The following is an 18,793-nucleotide window of genomic DNA, read 5'->3' as shown; positions in this document are numbered from 1 at the left end:
GAGCTGGAGTGACACAGGCTTCTGATCTACCGGCGGAGAGACATGCAGGTGCTTGAACATATTTTTCGAGCATGCTGAAGACACTCGGTGAGCACCCGAGCATGCGCAGATTACACCTTATCCCAGCACGTTCGCTCAGCACTACATGGCAGCTTTTGGACGGCAGATGCCACGTGCTGCTCAAAGTGTATAGTCCATCTGATGGGCTTCGTGCTGGTGGACACACATGCTCAGTCTCCCCACAGCCAGTCTTCATTGCAGAGCAGCCAATAGAAATTGCTTTCTGACCTGCTTGTCAGGAAAGGAGCAAAGGCAAGCAGTACGGCTAAGTGGTTAGCACTGTATGGTGGCTCAGTGGTGGTTAGCACTTTTGCTTTGCAGCGTTGAGGTCCTGGGATCAAATCCCACCAAGGACAACATCTGCAAGGTGTTTGTATGTTCTCCTCTTGTTGGGGTGGGTTTCCTCCGGGTTCTTCAGTTTCCTCCCTCACTCCAACTATATTCACAAGCAAAACTGTGCAATAGTAGAATTGTTCAGTATGTTTCCACCTGTGACCGGTTCACTGGGCGTGACGCTACGGTTCACTCTGTGGGTTTCCTCTGGGTGCCGATGTTACAGATAATACTGTACATGTAAGGATGTGTAACTATTATACATGCATGAAAATAGGAGTACATATAACTGAAAGGAATCGGTCAGTAGGTTTGTTTTACCTAATCTGGGGGCATCATAATGTAGAGATAAGACGCCCTGATTCCAGCAATGTCACTTACTGTGCTACTTGCTGTAGTTTTGATTATCTCCTGCTGATAAATCAGTGATTATCACTAAAGGAATAGTAAACCTGCTGCGATGTAGTCCTCCACATTTATCCGCTCTGTAGAATCCTGTTCCCACCACTGATTGCCAGCTTTCTGCCTATGCACAGCGTACAGAGAAAACTGCCAGTTGGTGGCATTGGCGGGATTACACTGAGCTCCGCAATCAGAACTGGTAGATCTGCAACAGATAAAATAGGGATTTTATCAAAATTGCAGAAAGCAGTCCAGTAAGTGACACATTGCTAGAATCAGGGTCTCTGCCCCTACATCATGCTGCTCTCAGATCGTGTAGTAAAAATACGTTGACAAAATTATTTTAAGGTATACTTCATTTGTTATCAAATTTCGCAACAAAATGCATACATTATTGAATAAATATACCTGATGAGGTTACTGTACTTGTGTTAAAATTACTGTATAATCCTTTTGAAAAATTTATCTTATTCAATGATTAAGATTGAATGCTCCTCAGTAGAGTTGAGCAAGTATGTTCACTGAATCTGAGTTTGCCATATTTGTGCTATATTGCTACCCTATTCCTGATGAATTTATGTTTGATGATTGGTTCTGAACATATTCGGTAATTCCTACTCCCAGCATTGCAAGAACAATATTCGCCACCGATCGTAATCGGAACCGAATTTTGAAAAATTCACCCAACTCTGCTCCTCAGTGTCCCTCCTCCCTGCTGCAGCTGAATTCTCTCACTGCTCGTTACAGGCTTCAGCCGTCAAACTGGCTGGGCGCACACTGAATAAACTCATGCTCTCTTTCATTAGATGGATTATAGAATTTCAAAGTGAATACACCAGCCCCCTCAGGTCTAAGAGCCATTGAGCATAGTATGCAACTTATTTTATGAAATGTAGGGATTGATTGACCTCAAGTGTAAAAAACAATCTCTGCTTAGATCTTCTGGCGTTTGCTTGCAGCATGGACAGGTCCGTGCTGTGGGAGAAATGATCGGTGATGAAGTGAGTGTCAAAATTACCATTTCTAATTTTTTCTCGCCGGCTTCTTTTCCTATGGGTAGTGGTACATTCTAATTTAGTGCTGTATATAAGCGTAGTCTCTGTGCTATCTCATGGGTTAGCTAATCGCAGACAGGCTGATCAATCATGCTCTGTAATGTATCAACGGTGTTTCTCCAAGGCAAGAACTAGCGTGAAATAATAAATAACGAAAGAGAAAATATCTGCACTGACGCTGAAATTCTGCTCTTTTCTCCTTTGTTTTCCAGCACTGCAAAATACAACCCGTTCACGTTTCTGCCAAGATTTCTTTACTCGCAGTTCAGAAGAGCAGCCAACTCGTTTTTTCTGTTCATCGCCTTGCTACAGGTAAGCTGCATGTTGTGAGCCGTCAGCGGAGTGCACTGTACGCTCCCTCCCGCCTGCGTGACACTTCTATGGCTATATGTTCCTGCCGAGGACTGTCCTCTAATCTGGGGGTGCTTCTGCCCAAAAGTAGTCACCAAGAACTTGAAGTCAAAGGAGTAGCTTGTCTTCATCTGTAAAGTGGCCATTTGCGCCCCTTACAGATTTTTCATTTTTGCCTTCTCATTTATGCCTTCTTCCTCTTTCTCCTTCTTCCTCTTTCTCCTTCCTCCACTTTCTCCTTCCACCTCTTTCTCCTTCCACCTCTTTCTCCTTCCTCCTCTTTCTCCTTCCTCCTCTTTCTCCTTCCTCCTCTTTCTCCTTCCTCCTCTTTCTCCTTCCTCCTCTTTCTCCTTCCTCCTCTTTCTCCTTCCTCCTCTTTCTCCTTCCTCCTCTTTCTCCTTCCTCCTCTTTCTCCTTCCTCCTCTTTCTCCTTCCTCCTCTTTCTCCTTTCTCCTCTTTCTCCTTCCTCCTCTTTCTCCTTCCTCCTCTTTCTCCTTCCTCCTCTTTCTCCTTCCTCCTCTTTCTCCTTCCTCCTCTTTCTCCTTCCTCCTCTTTCTCCTTCCTCCTCTTTCTCCTTCCTCCTCTTTCTCCTTCCTCCTCTTTCTCCTTCCTCCTCTTTCTCCTTCCTCCTCTTTCTCCTTCCTCCTCTTTCTCCTTCCTCCTCTTTCTCCTTCCTCCTCTTTCTCCTTCCTCCTCTTTCTCCTTCCTCCTCTTTCTCCTTCCTCCTCTTTCTCCTTCCTCCTCTTTCTCCTTCCTCCTCTTTCTCCTTCCTCCTCTTTCTCCTTCCTCCTCTTTCTCCTTCCTCCTCTTTCTCCTTCCTCCTCTTTCTCCTTCCTCCTCTTTCTCCTTCCTCCTCTTTCTCCTTCCTCCTCTTTCTCCTTCCTCCTCTTTCTCCTTCCTCCTCTTTCTCCTTCCTCCTCTTTCTCCTTCCTCCTCTTTCTCCTTCCTCCTCTTTCTCCTTCCTCCTCCTTCCCCCCCTTCTTCCTCCTTCCCCCCTTCTTCCTCCTTCCCCCCCTTCTTCCTCCTTCCCCCCCTTCTTCCTCCTTCCCCCCCTTCTTCCTCCTTTCCCCCCTTCTTCTTCCTTTCCCCCCTTCTTCTTCCTTTCCCCCCTTCTTCCTCCTTTCCCCCCTTCTTCCTCCTTTCCCCCCTTCTTCCTCCTTTCCCCCCTTCTTCCTCCTTTCCCCCCTTCTTCCTCCTTTCCCCCCTTCTTCCTCCTTTCCCCCCTTCTTCCTCCTTTCCCCCCTTCTTCCTCCTTTCCCCCCTTCTTCCTCCTTTCCCCCCCTTCTTCCTCCTTTCCCCCCCTTCTTCCTCCTTTCCCCCCCTTCTTCCTCCTTTCCCCCCCTTCTTCCTCCTTTCCCCCCCTTCTTCCTCCTTTCCCCCCTTCTTCCTCCTTTCCCCCCCTTCTTCCTCCTTTCCCCCCTTCTTCCTCCTTTCCCCCCTTCTTCCTCCTTTCCCCCCTTCTTCCTCTTCTTCCTCTTCTTCTCCTTCTTCCCCTTCTTCCCCTTCTTCCCCTTCTTCCCCTTCTTCCCCTTCTTCCCCTTCTTCCCCTTCTTCTCCTTCTCCTTCTTCTCCTTCTTCCCCTTCTTCCCCTTCTTCCCCTTCTTCCCCATCTTCTCCTTCTTCTCCTTCTTCTCCTTCTTCCCCTTCTTCCCCTTCTTCCCCTTCTCCTCTTTTTTTCCCTTTCAGCATAGCCATGTAAGGGATAGCTTTTTTCATTAATTTTATGATATAATGTACTGTAAAATCACTAAAATAATTGTAAATTAAGTGATCTGGTAAAAAAAAAACGCAATTCCGCCATTATTTCATTTTTAAAAATGATTGTTGCAAATGATTCCGCAGATCAGTGTGATTTATAGCAATATCAAACTTTTATATTGTTTTTTGGCACACCTAAACAATTCAGAAGCTTTTTGTTTGTTGGTTTGTGACAATTTTTTTAGACCAATTATTGTTTGTTTTCTTTTTATTGTTCCATTGAGGAACGTCTATTTTTTTTTTTTTTTTTACACTATTTTGGGGTATGCTACACATTTTTGAGTTAAGAGCAGCAGCCCCCAAATGTGACAATTGTGGCATTTTTTTAACGATATTTACTTCATGGGTCAATTCTGTATCTTAGTATTCTACTAAATGTTTTTTTTTCCATTATTTTTGAACTTGGAAAATAGAGAGTGATTCAGGCTTTTTTTTTTCTTATTCTTTACTTTTTTTAAGTTTCCTCAATGGACTTGAATTTGCGATTGTTCTATATGCTTCTATACTTTTGCAGTTCGGAGAAGAAATGACAGCTGCTAGAAGCAGGTGCTGGTGGTATAACACAGCTCCTAAGCCCACTCAGTACACCCCTCCGTACAGTCTTACTAGTACATCCCATGTTGAAAAGGGATTTAAATGCCTCAATAACATATTATAAATAGGAGCTTCCTGACAAAAAGGAGTAGGGGGTTGTCCCTGCCCCTGAGGGATGGCAAACTGCACGGTAAAGGCTAAAGAGACAGACGAGGGTACAAGCTGAGCACATGGCAGCATGGTGGTAGCAGGGAGACTGTAGGGCGTAAGCTTTTTCTGGAGAGATGGGATGTTCACGTTGCTTTTGAAGGATTTGATGTCTGACCGGTTGGAGTAGTGAGTTCCAAATTATGGGGATAGTTTGGGAGAAATATCAGTGATGGTTATATGAGGAGCAGACAAGAGGAGAACTTGAGAACCAGACATATTAAGTGTGGGGAGATATTGGGAATGTCAGGCAGAGGTGTCCTGAGGGACAGGCTGTCTGGCAGCTGGACATCGCACGTAGGCCTCACCTGTCCCCTCGCCCTTGGCTGTTATCCTGCAGGGGTTGACAATGCATTTTACCTGCAAGTGAATATCCAAGCTATCACGTGCCGACCAGTCTAGCGAGTTTGTTTTTAGTATTTATTTTAAGGATAATATTTAATGTCAATCAGTTGTAATCGATCACGTTGAAAACAATTCATCTTTGTGTTATGTTTCACTTCGTGATCTCCTTGGCTTGTGTCACCAGTCAGTGTTTGCTCCTTCTGCATGGACGGCTCTGTCTTGGCAAAACGCACTAACCAAACAGGTTCACCTTGGGTTTAGCTACACGATAATTTATTTAGGTGCTTTTTATTTTGCCAGTCAATTCTTTGTTTGCTTATGACCTATGTGTTTGTGCTAGCATTGCCACTAGTGAGAGGCCTTCTGGGGAGAACTGGTTTGCAGGATGTAAATTATTGTTAGTCCTGTAAACTTAATGGGAACCAATTACCTCCAAAGCGCTATTTACCTTCAGATATACAGTTGTGCTCAAAAGTTTACATACCCCAGAGTTTTTGATTTCTTGGCCTTTTTTCAGAGAATATGAATGATAACACCAAAACTTTTTCTCCACTCATGGTTAGTGGTTGGGTGAAGCCATTTATTGTCAAACTACTGTGTTTTCTCTTTTAAAATCTTAATTACAACGCAAAACATCCAAATGACCCTGATCAAACGTTTACATACCCTGGTGATTTTGGCCTGATAACATGCACAGAAGTTGACACAAATGGGTTTGACTGGCTACTAAAGGTAACATCCTCACCTATGACCCATGTGCTTGTAATCAGTGTGTGTGTGCATAAAAGCTGAGTGAGTTTTCTGGGATCCAGACAGACTCTTGCATCTTTCATCCAGCCACTGACGTTTCTGGATTGTGAGTCATGGGGAAAGCAAAAGAATTGTCAACGGATCTACGGGAAAAGGTATTTCAACTGTATAAAGCAGGAAAGGGATACAAAAAGATATCCAAGAAATTGATAATGCCAATCAGCAGCGTTCAAACTATGATTAACAAATGGAAAATCATGGGTTCTGTAAAAACAAAACCACGGTCAAGTAGATCAACAAAAATTTCATCCACAACTGACAGTAAAATTGTTCAGGATGCAAAGAAAAAGCCATAAATAACATCGGCTGAAATACTGGACACTCTGAAAAATAGTGGTGTGGCTGTTTCAAGATGCACAATAAGGAGGCACTTGAAGAAAAATGGGCTGCATGGTTGAGTTGCCAAAAGAAAGCCATTACTGCGCAAATGCTACAAATTATCTCCTACAATACGCAAAACAGCACAGAGACAAGCTTCAAAACTTCTGGGACAAGGTAATTTGGAGTGATGAGACCAAAATTGAACTTTTTGGCCACAAACATAAACGTTACATTTGGAAAGAGGGCAACAATGCTTATGATGAAAGGAACACCATTCCTACTTTAAAGCACGGAGGTGGATCGCTGTTGTTTTGGGGATGTGTAAATTAAAAAGGCACGGGAGACTTGGTCAAAGTTGAAGTAAAGATGAATGCAGCACGTTATCAACAATTACTGGAGGCAAATTTGCAAATTGCATGGGATGTACTTGGACGTTCCAACATGACAACGATCCAAACCACAAAGCCAAGTCAACCGGTCATTGGCTACAGCAGATCAAAGTGAAGGTTCTGGAGTGGCCATCTCAGTCTCCTGACCTCAATATGATTGAGCCACTCTGGGGAGATCTCAAGCGCGAAGTTCATGCTAGACAGCACAGGAATTTTCAGGAACTAGAGGTGTTTTGTCAAAAAGAGTGGGAAGCTTTACCATCTTAAAAAATAAACAACCTCATCCACAACTACCACAAAAGACTTCAAGCTGTCGAAAAAGTTTTGGTGTTATCATTTATATTCTCTGTAAAAAGGCCAAGAAAGCAAAAATTCTGCTGGGGTATGTAAACTTTTCAACACAACTGTATGAGGGGATCTGCAGGTAAATATCATTTAAAACCTGCCTTACTGGAACAGTGGCTACAGGGAGAAAATGAAGTTATCGTATATTTTCCCTTCTGCCGGTCGCTTCCAGTCATTAATCCGATGCAGGAAGCGCCAACAGTTACCACCCCTCATTGCAGTATTCACTCCCCAGCGCTTGATTGACTGCCTGTTCTGCACACATACACTGTACTGTAGAATATCAGTCATTGCCAGAGACTGATTACCGGATGATCACTATGTTGTGAGATGTGACTTACACCTCCCTGCTCCGCTCTGATGACTGGGAGTGAGTGGCTGCAGGGAGAATAGAACTTCATGTTCTCCCTCTAGCCCCTGGTTCAGTAAGCCAGCGAAGCATGATTTAAACACTAGTTATGTGCAGGATTACCCCTCTATCTGCAAGTAAGTAGTGTGTGTATGGTGGTGACCGTTTACCCTTAAGATGCCTGTATGCCTAAAATAGACGTTGGCTGAATTTTTGCATACCAGGTTTCGTTTTTACATCGCCGTACACTGGCATGATGGGTCTACTGAGCTTGCAGTTTATCTCTTGGGAGAACAGATTAGGCATATTGAATTCGGCATACCTGATCGGCAAGATCAGTCGACGGCACTCATATAATAAAAGTTTTAACTCCTGAATGCATTTTTTGTGCCCACAGTATCTTAGATCTAGCTTCTACTTTCATTTTTACTAGTGAAATTAAATTACCACCACTGTCAGTCATTTTGGAGGCTATTGAGGATGGCCTTTGGTCTCCCAGTCACAATCTGCATCCCAGTGGTCACTAGTGATGAGCGGATATGGTGGGATAAGGTGTTATCTGCCATGCTCGGGTGCTGACCGAGTGACTCCGGCGTGATCGAAAAATGTTTGAGTCCCCACGGCTGTTAGCCTGTTTGTTAGCCAATCCCTGCATGTGTTGAGACAATGCACAATTTGCTACAAAACTTGCTCCATCTCCTGTCTAAATGAACATTTCACCCTTAGTCATTCCCTTTCCATCTATGTGGATTACTACCGAAGAGGAAGGTTGAAAAACCCAAGGCTTTACCTCTGGTAGGCATAGCGTTCCCTCATTAAAAATCCCCCCCATTATGAGCGCCAACTCTCATTTCACCCTTATGTATCTGAATATCCACCTGTGGGTCATATGGGAACAATGGGTATGTAACAAAAATAAGTATATGTTTATTCAAACTAGTACCTTCCTCTAAGGGGTGCACCATTATGCTTAATTCTATGTACTTGTGCTACAGATCCACAGAAATGTAAGAAATGCACTGAATCATTGCTGTGCCCAACTATAACTTGTAGCAGACGCCAGCCCTTTACTGGATCTTGTATGGTGATGCTATAACAGGATCATTGTGTAGGTTTTTTTATTTGACTATTGATTGGACCATTATTAGTGCGAATAATAATTCTGTATGCCTTTATTCACACTGGGCACTACTATTGTATCAGCAATGTCCTTGATGTCCAGCCAAGAGCTTTCTGTACTTGGTAATATTCCACATGGCTATGAATGCAGCACGCAATGATGATTTATAATAAGGGAATACAATCTTTGGCTTCTATGGAACGATCCTTTATAGTAAAGCCGATGACGTAGCAACTGTAGCGTGCAGCTCTTTAACCTATTACACAATGCCTAGTATTACGTACATGCTGAGGTTTTATAATAACGGATGAGATGTGAAGCAGGGTTGTTACATTGGTGTGCGTCAACCAAGCTGGGATCTGGAGCGAGCTAGAAAGCAATGATGTGCTGTGGGTCGAGGTCTACATACCATGATTTATACAGTGGCATGTAAAAGTTTGGGCACCCCTGGTCAAAATTACTGTTATTGTGAGCAATTAAGCAAGTTAAAGATGACACATTTCCTTTGTATTGTAGGCAATAAATATTTTAATCTTTTACATTTTTAAAACTACAAAAAGGAAACTGGTCCGATGCAAAAGTTTGGGCACCCTTGGAGATTTGTGTGCTCCGATAACTTTGACCAAGGTTTCAGACCTTTAATAGCCTGTTAGGGTCATGGCTTGTTCACTATCCTTGTTAGGAAAGGCCATGTGATGCAAATTTCTCAGCTTTATACAAACCCAGCCTCATCTAACGTAGTGCCAAAAAAAACAGCAGCCATGGGTCTTCTAAGCAGCTACCTAGCACTCTGAAAATGAAAATGGTGGCGACACACAAAGCAAGAGAAAGCTATAAGAAGATCGCAAAGCATTTTCAAGTTGCCCTTTCCTCAGTTCAAAATGTAATTAAGAAATGGCAGTTAACAGTAACAGTGGAGATCAATATAAGGTCTGGAAGACCAAGCAACATTTCAGTGAGAGCTTCTCATTGGATTGCTAGAGAGGCAAATTAGAACCCCCACTTGACTGCAAAAGACCTTCAGAAAGATTTAGCAGACTCTAGAGTTGTGCTACATTGTTCTAGAGACACCTGCACAAATATAGACTTCATGGAAGAGTCATCAGAAGAAAACCTCTCCTGCATTCTCACCATTAAATTCTGCATCAAAGCATGCAAAAAAAAACCATTTAAACTAGACTGATACATTTTGTAAACAAGTCTTGTGGACCTATGAGGTTAAAATAGAACTCCTTGGCCACAATGATCAAAGGGCTCAGAATTTCAGGAAAAGCATATCTCGCCATCCATTAAGCAATGGGGTGGATCAATGATACTTTGGGGCTGTGTTGCAACCAATGGTACTGGGAACATTTCACAGGTAGAGGGAAGAATGGATTCAATGAAATTTCAACAAATTCTTGATGCAACCATATCCCCATCTGTAAAAAAGCTGAAGTTGAAAGGAGGATGGCTTCTACAAATGGATAATGGTCCCAAATACACATCAAAATTCACAATGGACTACCTAAAAAGGCACAAGCTGAAGGTTTTACAATGGTCCTCACAGTCCCAAAATCTGAACATCATTGAAACTCTGTGGCTAGACCTCAAAATAGCAGAGCACGCAAGACGACCCAGGAATCTCACAGAACTGGAAGAAATTTCCAAGGAAGAATGGAGGAAAATCTCTCAAACAAGAATTGAAAGACTCTTGTGTGGTTAAGAAAAAGTTAACAAGCTGTGATACTTTCAAAGGGGGTGCTACTAGGTACTAACAATGCAGGGTGCCCAAACTTTTGCATCTGCCCATTTTTCTTTTTGTAATTTTAAAAATATAAAAGGTAAAAACTTTTTTTTTTTTTTTTTTTGTATAAAATACAAAGGAAATGTGTTATTTTTAACTTTGGGCCTTTTAGAGATCATTTCATCTTCAACTTACCCTCTCCTACTGTATCCTCACCCATCCCTGTAGACTGTGAGCCCTCGCAGGCAGGGTCCCCTCTCCTTATGTACTTGTGTGTCCCTTGTCTTACACATGTTTATTATACTTGTCTATATTTCCCCTTTTCACATGTAAAGCGTTATGGAATAAATGGCGCTATATAAATGCATAATAATAATAATAATAATAATAATAATAATAATAATAATAATAATAACAACTTGCTTAATTGTTCACAATAACATATCCTTGAAAAAGCATCAGCAAAATGCGCGTCAGGGTGAGGGGAGACAGCATGCAGCCTCCATTCATATGTCAGCTGTGATTTTCATCCACAGATAATATGTAGTTTTCCTAACTTGTTGAGTGCTGATAATTTATCCAATTCTTTCCATAGTGTGCAATCTTCCACTAGATGTTGGATCAAAACACTATTCAGATAGAAACAGTGCATGAAAGGGAATTTTCCTCTAATAATTGTAACAGTTTCAGAGGCTATCAGGGACACAACATCTATCTGAATAAATTAGTATATTCACCCTGTTTTTTTTTTTTTTTTTTTTTTTTTTTTAGGGTTTTAGTGTATTAGTCTACGGTGGCTCCTATGATATTCAATTTTAAAGGTGATTGTGAATACCCTGTTCAATGGTTTTCTATTGAATATAAGCACATGGGCCATGCAGACAGTGAGAAAGTCTGTAGGACAGTGTTCACACCACCAAAATACTAAAACACAGAAAAACACAGTATAACAAATGTATAGAAATACTCTGCTGTAAAAAAAGGTAACAGTAACATGGTGTTTGGTTGATGCGTTTTTTTTCAAAAAAATATATGCTAAGCCGCTCTACCAAATGTCAAGGTATACCCATCTTAGAGCAGTCCCTAACCAATGTATTTAAAAACCTGACCATCTGTATAGTATCTGTATGAGCAGGATTCAGAAAAACACAGTATAACAAACGTATAAAAATACTCTGTTGTAAAAAAGTAACAGTAAACAGCAAGTGCTAGTAAAAAGATAACAAAACAGAGTATTTGGTTGATCCTTTTTTTGCAAAAAATTTTTTTAATACATCAGTTAGGGACTGCTCTGATATGGGTATACCGTGACGTTTGGTAGAGCGGCTTAGTATACATGTTTTGCAAAAACGTATCAACCAAATACCCTGTTTTGTTATTATCTTTTTAATAGCACTTGCTGTTTACTGTTACTTTTTTACAACAGAGTATTTTTATACATTTGTTTTACTGTGCTCTTCTGTGTTTCAGTCTTTTGGTGGTGTGAACACTGTCCTACAGACTTGTTCACTGTGTGCATGGCCCATGTGCTTATATTCATGTATATGGTGTCTTGTTTTTGCAAGATCAGGGAGGTTTCCACCCCTCCCTTGTTGGCCATGCACATATAAGCCATCTTCCACAGCGTGTCCACATCAGACATTACCTTTCTGAATCCTGCTCATATAGGTACCATACACATGGTCATGTTTTTAAATACATCGATAACGGACTGCTCTGATATGGGTATACCTTGACGTTTGGTAGAGCGGCTTAGTATACATTTTTTGCAAAAAAGTATCAACCAAATACCCTGTTTTGTTATCCTCTTTTTACTAGCACTTGCCGTTTACTGTTACTTTTTTGCAGCAGAGTATTTGTGTAGATTTGTTATACTGTGTTTTTCTTTGTTTCAATGGTTTTCTATTTTAACTGTTCCCATGCATTGCTGATTTCTCATATATATTACTGACTTGGTATTTATTGTTTTTTTGGTTACTTTACTCTTTGAATAGTGATCATTAAATTACTATATTAAGGATGCAACATGTGTTCCCTGTGGCTGTTGTCCCTCTGTTTGGCTTGAGGAACTTTTTTAACTTTATATATGGTTTTATATTGTTATATTAGAGTTTGTTATATTTTGTATCTGTACATCACTTCTTGATCTAAATATGACTTGTATGTTGTGTGATCTATATGATTTAGTATGTTTATGGAGTGTTGCCCTCTCCCTAATGGGGTAAGTAGGCTTGGGTAGTATGTTCATTTTCACAATAACAGTAATTTTGACCAGGGGTGATCAAACTTTTACATGCCACTTGAGACCCACCTCCTAGGAGTCAGGATCCAGCTACCTTTAGTAGAACAATGAACCTGCCCCTGACTTCTAATTGTAAGAAATTGCTTCCTCCACTCTTCACCCATTAATCACTTCCCAATATGCACTGGTCACCCTTCTGAAAAAGCCAAAATCTTAGGTAAGTATAAAGCCTCATCCAGCTATGAGCGATTGCATCCCACTCTGTACATTTGGCTGACTGTAGATCAACCAACATCTGTGAATTTACATTTTGTGTAAATTAGGAGTCCATAGATTGTCTTCAGTTTAGTCATTTGACCAACATCCTCTCTAACTAAAACTCTCTAATTTCAGCTTATTCTTGTGCTATACAGCAGAGTACAGGAATGCTTTGTGCTCTGGGCAATGTTGTACTTCATTTTCAGGGGGGAATTTGTCAGGAGGAGGTTTTTGCTATCTCATCTGAGCGCAGCCTGATGTAGGCAAAGAGAAGCTGAATCCAACAATATATCACTTAGATTACTGGATGCTGCAGTTCTGACAGTCAGAGCTTTTAGATTTAGCAGTACAGCAGAGTTGAGGAAGCTAACCCCGCCCACAGCAGGCTCTGTATATACAGTGTCCATAGACTGAGCTGCCTATCACAGGAGGGGGCGTGCTCGGACTAGCATGCACATGCTGCTGTGTCCCAGCAATGATAATCACCTTCCTCATCCAGTCTTCAGATTACATAGCAAAAACCTGCTGACAGATTCCCTTTATCCAGTCCTCACTGTAGTTGTTTTACAGCTGTAAGTTGCGTAGCTGCTTCATAATGATCTGAATGCATATTTGGATGGTTTGGGCAATAACATTAGTTTTCCAGAGACATTATGGGAATAGACCGCGGGGAGCTGTCCAGCTGCTGAATTTTACTTTTCTGTGGATAGAATTCCTTTAGTTTTGGTGGACTTGGAGACCACCTATCACCAGCCAGGGGCTGCCCTTTCTTATTTAAGAAAGTAGTGGTTGGCTCCAGAATGGTGATTTTTCTAAATATCACCTATTACCAACAGTGGTCACTAGTGGCTGTAATTTCTCCCTAGAAGTCCTGAGCTTCTAGTAAAACTTGCGTTCAAACTCCTGGGTTGTGAGATTCCAGCGTGTAGATCTGGTGACCTTCCAGGGCCCTCCTCCCTGTGAACGAACAAGATCTCCTGTGTTATCCTAATATCTCGCTCTTTGCACTAACCCGGCGGTACCGCATCTTTACTAAGCGCTTAAAGGGGTTCTCGGATCTAAAATAAAAAGTCAATCTAGAAAAAATGGTCTGCAATGAAAATTTAAAGGAGAGGTGAAGGAGGAGTTGGTCGTAGTCCCAATGCATACAGGAAGGAAAATTTGTACATAAGGTATTCAGATGGAGTAGATAAGCGACAAAATAAAGGACGTTTCGACCCTTCCCGGGTCTTTGTCATGGTCGTAGAGTATCCGAATCCCTATAATGCGGCATGTTGAAGCGTAGGCTTATTTTATTTGAGGATTGCTTAGATTATCCATCCGTCTGGGTATACTGGTAATGCTGGGGCATCCTGCGACGCTGCAGTGAACGAGGAGGCTCTGCCCCATATAGACGGATCACCATCCTCAGCTGCTGAGCATGTTGATTGGGTGCAGCGCTATTGATATCAGTGCCAGTACCGGACACTGAGTGCAGCCTTGGAGACTTGGAGAATTATGTGCGGTTTAATTGTTCATTATAAAAATAAAAAACATTCCCCGGGAACCATGATTTTATGAAAAGGTAGAACCACTTTAATGCCTGGGTGTCCAGTGATGCATCTGCTTGCTTCATGCTGCTAATGCATCTAGTAAGGAGGTCTGTCTTCATGGTGGATCTGCTATAATGATGGAGTAGGGTTAGAATATCTGCCTGGGCCACACTTTATCACCTTGCATTATTTAAAAGATTATATCCTGGCAGCTCACAGGAATTACATAGGTAGGAATTTTTTACAGTCTTGAAAACTACACGGCTGTAAGAGATGACATCTTTACCTGATTGTGTAGACTATTAAAAATGCAATTCCAGGATCTGCTGCGGCGGGAGCTGGAAATGTTTCCTCCATCCTTAGAACTGCTTGATAAAAGACATCGAGCTTGAGTAGCAGGTCCTGCTGATGGCAGCTGGTTCACAGCACGGACTACTGCGCAACTAGGATTGACAGGACAGACGTGTCCAGGTGTAAAGTGCAAATCAATTCTGGTTACTCCATAAGACGGATCTCTTAATCCTGCCTAATATTGGGATACTAAACTTTCACTAGCTGTCAAACTAATTATAGAAGCTCTTGGCGAACAATGAAATTTCACTTTTTCCTGCAATTCGTTGTAGCACTGTAACCCACACCCTTTCCCCACATAAGCCGCCGTCTCTCTTCCCCGCCGGGCCGCCGTCTCTCTTCCCCGCCGGGCTGCCGCCTCCCTTCCCTTCCATTTTCTTTTTTAGGATCTTTGCCTGGAAAGGAGATCTGGGCTTGTCAACAGCTCGTCCTGGCAGAAGTTTTTGCTCATTTTTGCCTGTGCTTTTCAACTATTGAATATTTGCATTATGTCTACAATAAGATCAAAATTTGGCAAAAGTTTTGCAGTAGAACAAACAGAATATAATGCAAATATTGGAATATCACTTTACGTCATGTGTTCTTTTTCTCTTTTAGCAAATTCCCGATGTGTCCCCAACTGGGCGATATACAACTCTGGTTCCTCTGCTGTTCATTTTGCTTGTGGCTGCTGTGAAGGAGATTATAGAAGATGTTGTAAGTAATAAACATTTCTATACTTTTGGCTATTGGAGGTACTTGGCTGGAGACAGTTTATTCTTACTTGCATGTAATGTAACGCGATGGATATTTTGTCGCCTTCTGGTTTGACACTGCTGAGAAATAGAAGAAAGAAATATGTCCATTTAGTCCAGATGAAGTTTACTAGCTGAATTGCTATAACTTTCAAGATTATAATAGTATTTATTTTACCTTTATATAGCCACTAGCTGAAGAGCCCGGCACTGCCTGGGCATAGTAACTAATTACAGTTAGTTATAACAAATTATAATGAATATATATATATATATATATATATATATATATATATATATATATATATATATATACACTCACTGGCCACTTTATTAGGTACACCTGTCCAACTGTGTGTTAAGACTTAATTTCTAATCTGCCAATCACATGGCGGCAACTCAGTGCATTTAGGCATGTAGACATGGTCAAGACAATCTCCTGCAGTTCAAACCGAGCATCAGTATGGGGAAGAAAGGTGATTTGAGTGCCTTTGAACGTGGCATGATTGTTGGTGCCAGAAGGGCTGGTCTGAGTATTTCAGAAACTGCTGATCTACTGGGATTTTCACGCACAACCATCTCTAGGGTTTACAGAGAATGGTCCGAAAAAGAAAAAAAATCCAGTGAGCGGCAGTTCTGTGGCCGGAAATGCCTTGTTGATGCCAGAGGTCAGAGAAGAATGGGCAGACTGGTTCGAGCTGATAGAAAGGCAACAGTGACTCAAATTGCCACCCGTTACAACCAAGGTAGGCAGAAGAGCATCTCTGAACGCACAGTGCGTCGAACTTTGAGGCAGATGGGCTACAGCAGCAGAAGACCACACCGGGTACCACTCCTCTCAGCTAAGAACAGGAAACTGAGGCTACAATTTGCACAAGCTCATCGAAATTGGACAGTAGAAGATTGGAAAAACGTTGCCTGGTCTGATGAGTCTCGATATCTGCTGCGACATTCGGATGGTAGGGTCAGAATTTGGCGTAAACAACATGAAAGCATGGATCCATCCTGCCTTGTATCAACGGTTCAGGCTGGTGGTGGTGGTGTCATGGTGTGGGGAATTTTTTCATGGCACTCTTTGGGCCCCTTGGTACCAATTGAGCATCGTTGCAACGCCACAGCCTACCTGAGTATTGTTGCTGACCATGTCCATCCCTTTATGACCACAATGTACCCAACATCTGATGGCTACTTTCAGCAGGATAATGCGCCATGTCATAAAGCTCGAATCATCTCAGATTGGTTTCTTGAACATGACAATGAGTTCACTGTACTCAAATGGCCTCCTCAGTCACCAGATCTCAATCCAATAGAGCATCTTTGGGATGTGGTGGAACGGGAGATTCGCATCAGGGATGTGCAGCCGACAAATCTGCGCCAACTGTGTGATGCCATCATGTCAATATGGTCCAAAATCTCTGAGGAATGCTTCCAGCACCTTGTTGAATCTCTGCCACGAAGAATTGAGGCAGTTCTGAAGGCAAAAGGGGGTCCAACCCGTTACTAGCATGGTGTACCTAATAAAGTGGCCAGTGAGTGTGTGTGTGTGTGTGTGTATATATATATATATATATATATATATATATATATATATATATATATATATATATATATATATATATATTAGCTGAGTGTATAGCCCCACCCACTCCGCATAGCCACGTTCACTATAATATCCCACATCATCCCGTCAGCCAGAGCTTACCGGACTACTACCCATAATATCTCACATCATCCCGTCAGCTTGGGGTCAGAACCAGAGTGCTGAGTGGATTTGCCCTGACTTCCATACCAATGATCCCTTTAATAGAAGCCTGGGGTGAGAATCAGAGTGCTGAGGGATTTACCCTAACTTCCATACCAGGGATCCCTTTAAGAGAGACCTGGGGTCAGAACCAGAACGCTGAGTGAAATTGCCCTAACTTCCATACCAATGATCCCTATAATAAAAGCCTGGGGTCAGAATCAGAGCGCTGAGGGATTTGCCCTCACTTCCATAAAGGAGATCCCCTTAAGAGAGGCCTGGAGTCGAGGGGCACTAGGGGTTTCATCTTCCTCGTATATAGGGTTTTTTGGATTCATTCCTAGTAAGGCACCTGGCTAAGTCCAGAGAAAAATGGCAGGAGGATGTGGGACCAATCTTGGATTCTCAGTGTGAGAGTGTATTACAATTCATCCCCAAGGTCTCTATGAGTGAAGCCAGGAGAGTCTCACAACTCTACCTAATACATAAGGGTATACAGGTCCCCGGTCTGGAGGAAGAGGGCAGGCCTGATGTGAGAATCTTGCTGCCCGCGTTGCTCTGAGGATGGGGCAGATCTCCTACATATGATGTGGTCCTGCCCTGCCCTACAGAACTTTTGGGTACAAACACTTAATTTGACTCAGAAGGTGATGGGAGTGGATCTTATAAGGAACCCGCTGACGTGTGTATTGGGATGCATGTAGGATATTGCAGTTGATGAGTGGGGGAAGCTGACCATAGCCAGAATCCTATATGCTGCCAGAAAGCTCATCGTGGCCCACTGGTTAGATGACAATCCGCCAGTTAGACAGGAACTGATTAATAAGGTTAACTTTATTATTTTGATGGAACAGAACATATATGCGAAAATAGGTCAACACATGCAGTTTGAGAATGTGTGGGGTGGCTGGATGGAGCGCCCAGGCCTGGCTTCGGAGGCTCTTATGAGAGAAAGAATGCGTCTACCTACGCGCCCTTGACCCTCTGTGTTTGTACCTTTAAAAAGGGATCTTAAGTGGCTGTCTGGAAAAAAGATTAAAAATGTGACATGGTGTGTGATAAGTGCAATGATTTAAAGGGATGGGGTTAGGGTGGATGGGGGGAGGGTAGGGGATTTAGGATGTAAGTACAGTTATATCGCCTGTCAGGTTGAACATGGTTTATATTATATGCTAAAGTTAAATGTATTGTCAAAGTTTCATGCTGACAACTTTTAAATAAAAATCATCTGATTTTAAAAAAAAGAGAGGCCTGGGGTCAGTATCAGAGCGCTGGATGGATTTGCCCTGACTTCCATACCAATGATCCCTTTAAGAGGGAAGATGTGCCTATAGGATGGAGGATGTGTGATGAGTATATAGGCAGGGAGGGGGTGATTCATTTCTGTCATGCGCTCTCTGCTCCTTTTTGAGGGGCAGACAATGGCTGGGAGCTTATATTTCCGGGAATGCTAGATTTCTCCCATGATGTCAGGTCTGCTGAGGTGTTTTCTGGAGAGGGAAAAGTTGCTCATAGCAACCAAAACAGCTCTGGTGAAATGAAAGATGCTTAGTGATTGGTTGCAAGGAAAACTGTTGATCATAGCAACCAATCACAGCTCATCTTCTTTTACACAGCTCTGGTGAAATGAAAGATGCTTCGTGATTGATTGGTGATATATACACACACACACTCAGATTTATATATAGAGATTGCACTTTTTAGACGTCATCATCGCTGTCCCCATTGGGGCTCACATTCTAAATTTCCTATCAGTATGTCTTTGGAGTGTGGGAAACTGGAGAACCCGGCGGAGACTTTCTCGCCAACTGTGGAAGAACATACAAACTC

General features: G+C 42.3%; 1 protein-coding gene across 5 annotated transcripts in view; it reads left to right on the top strand.

The window, feature by feature from the left end:
• The window catches only part of ATP8A1 (ATPase phospholipid transporting 8A1), a 311,188-nt gene that overhangs the window by 32,545 nt on the left and 259,850 nt on the right, over positions 1-18,793 (top strand). For all 5 annotated transcript variants that reach the window (XM_073583432.1, XM_073583434.1, XM_073583430.1 and 2 more), the window contains exons 4-5: positions 2,063-2,162; positions 15,086-15,184. In XM_073583432.1, coding sequence (XP_073439533.1) covers positions 2,063-2,162; positions 15,086-15,184 — 199 coding nt within the window. The remainder of the gene's footprint in view (positions 1-2,062; positions 2,163-15,085; positions 15,185-18,793) is intronic.

The sequence above is a fragment of the Dendrobates tinctorius genome, unplaced genomic scaffold, assembly GCF_039654945.1.
Source record: "Dendrobates tinctorius isolate UK_male_01 unplaced genomic scaffold, ASM3965494v1 ptg000079l, whole genome shotgun sequence".
NCBI lineage: Eukaryota > Metazoa > Chordata > Amphibia > Anura > Dendrobatidae > Dendrobates > Dendrobates tinctorius.
Note: the sequence above shows the minus strand (reverse complement) of the source record. Positions and strands in the feature narration are given on the sequence as shown.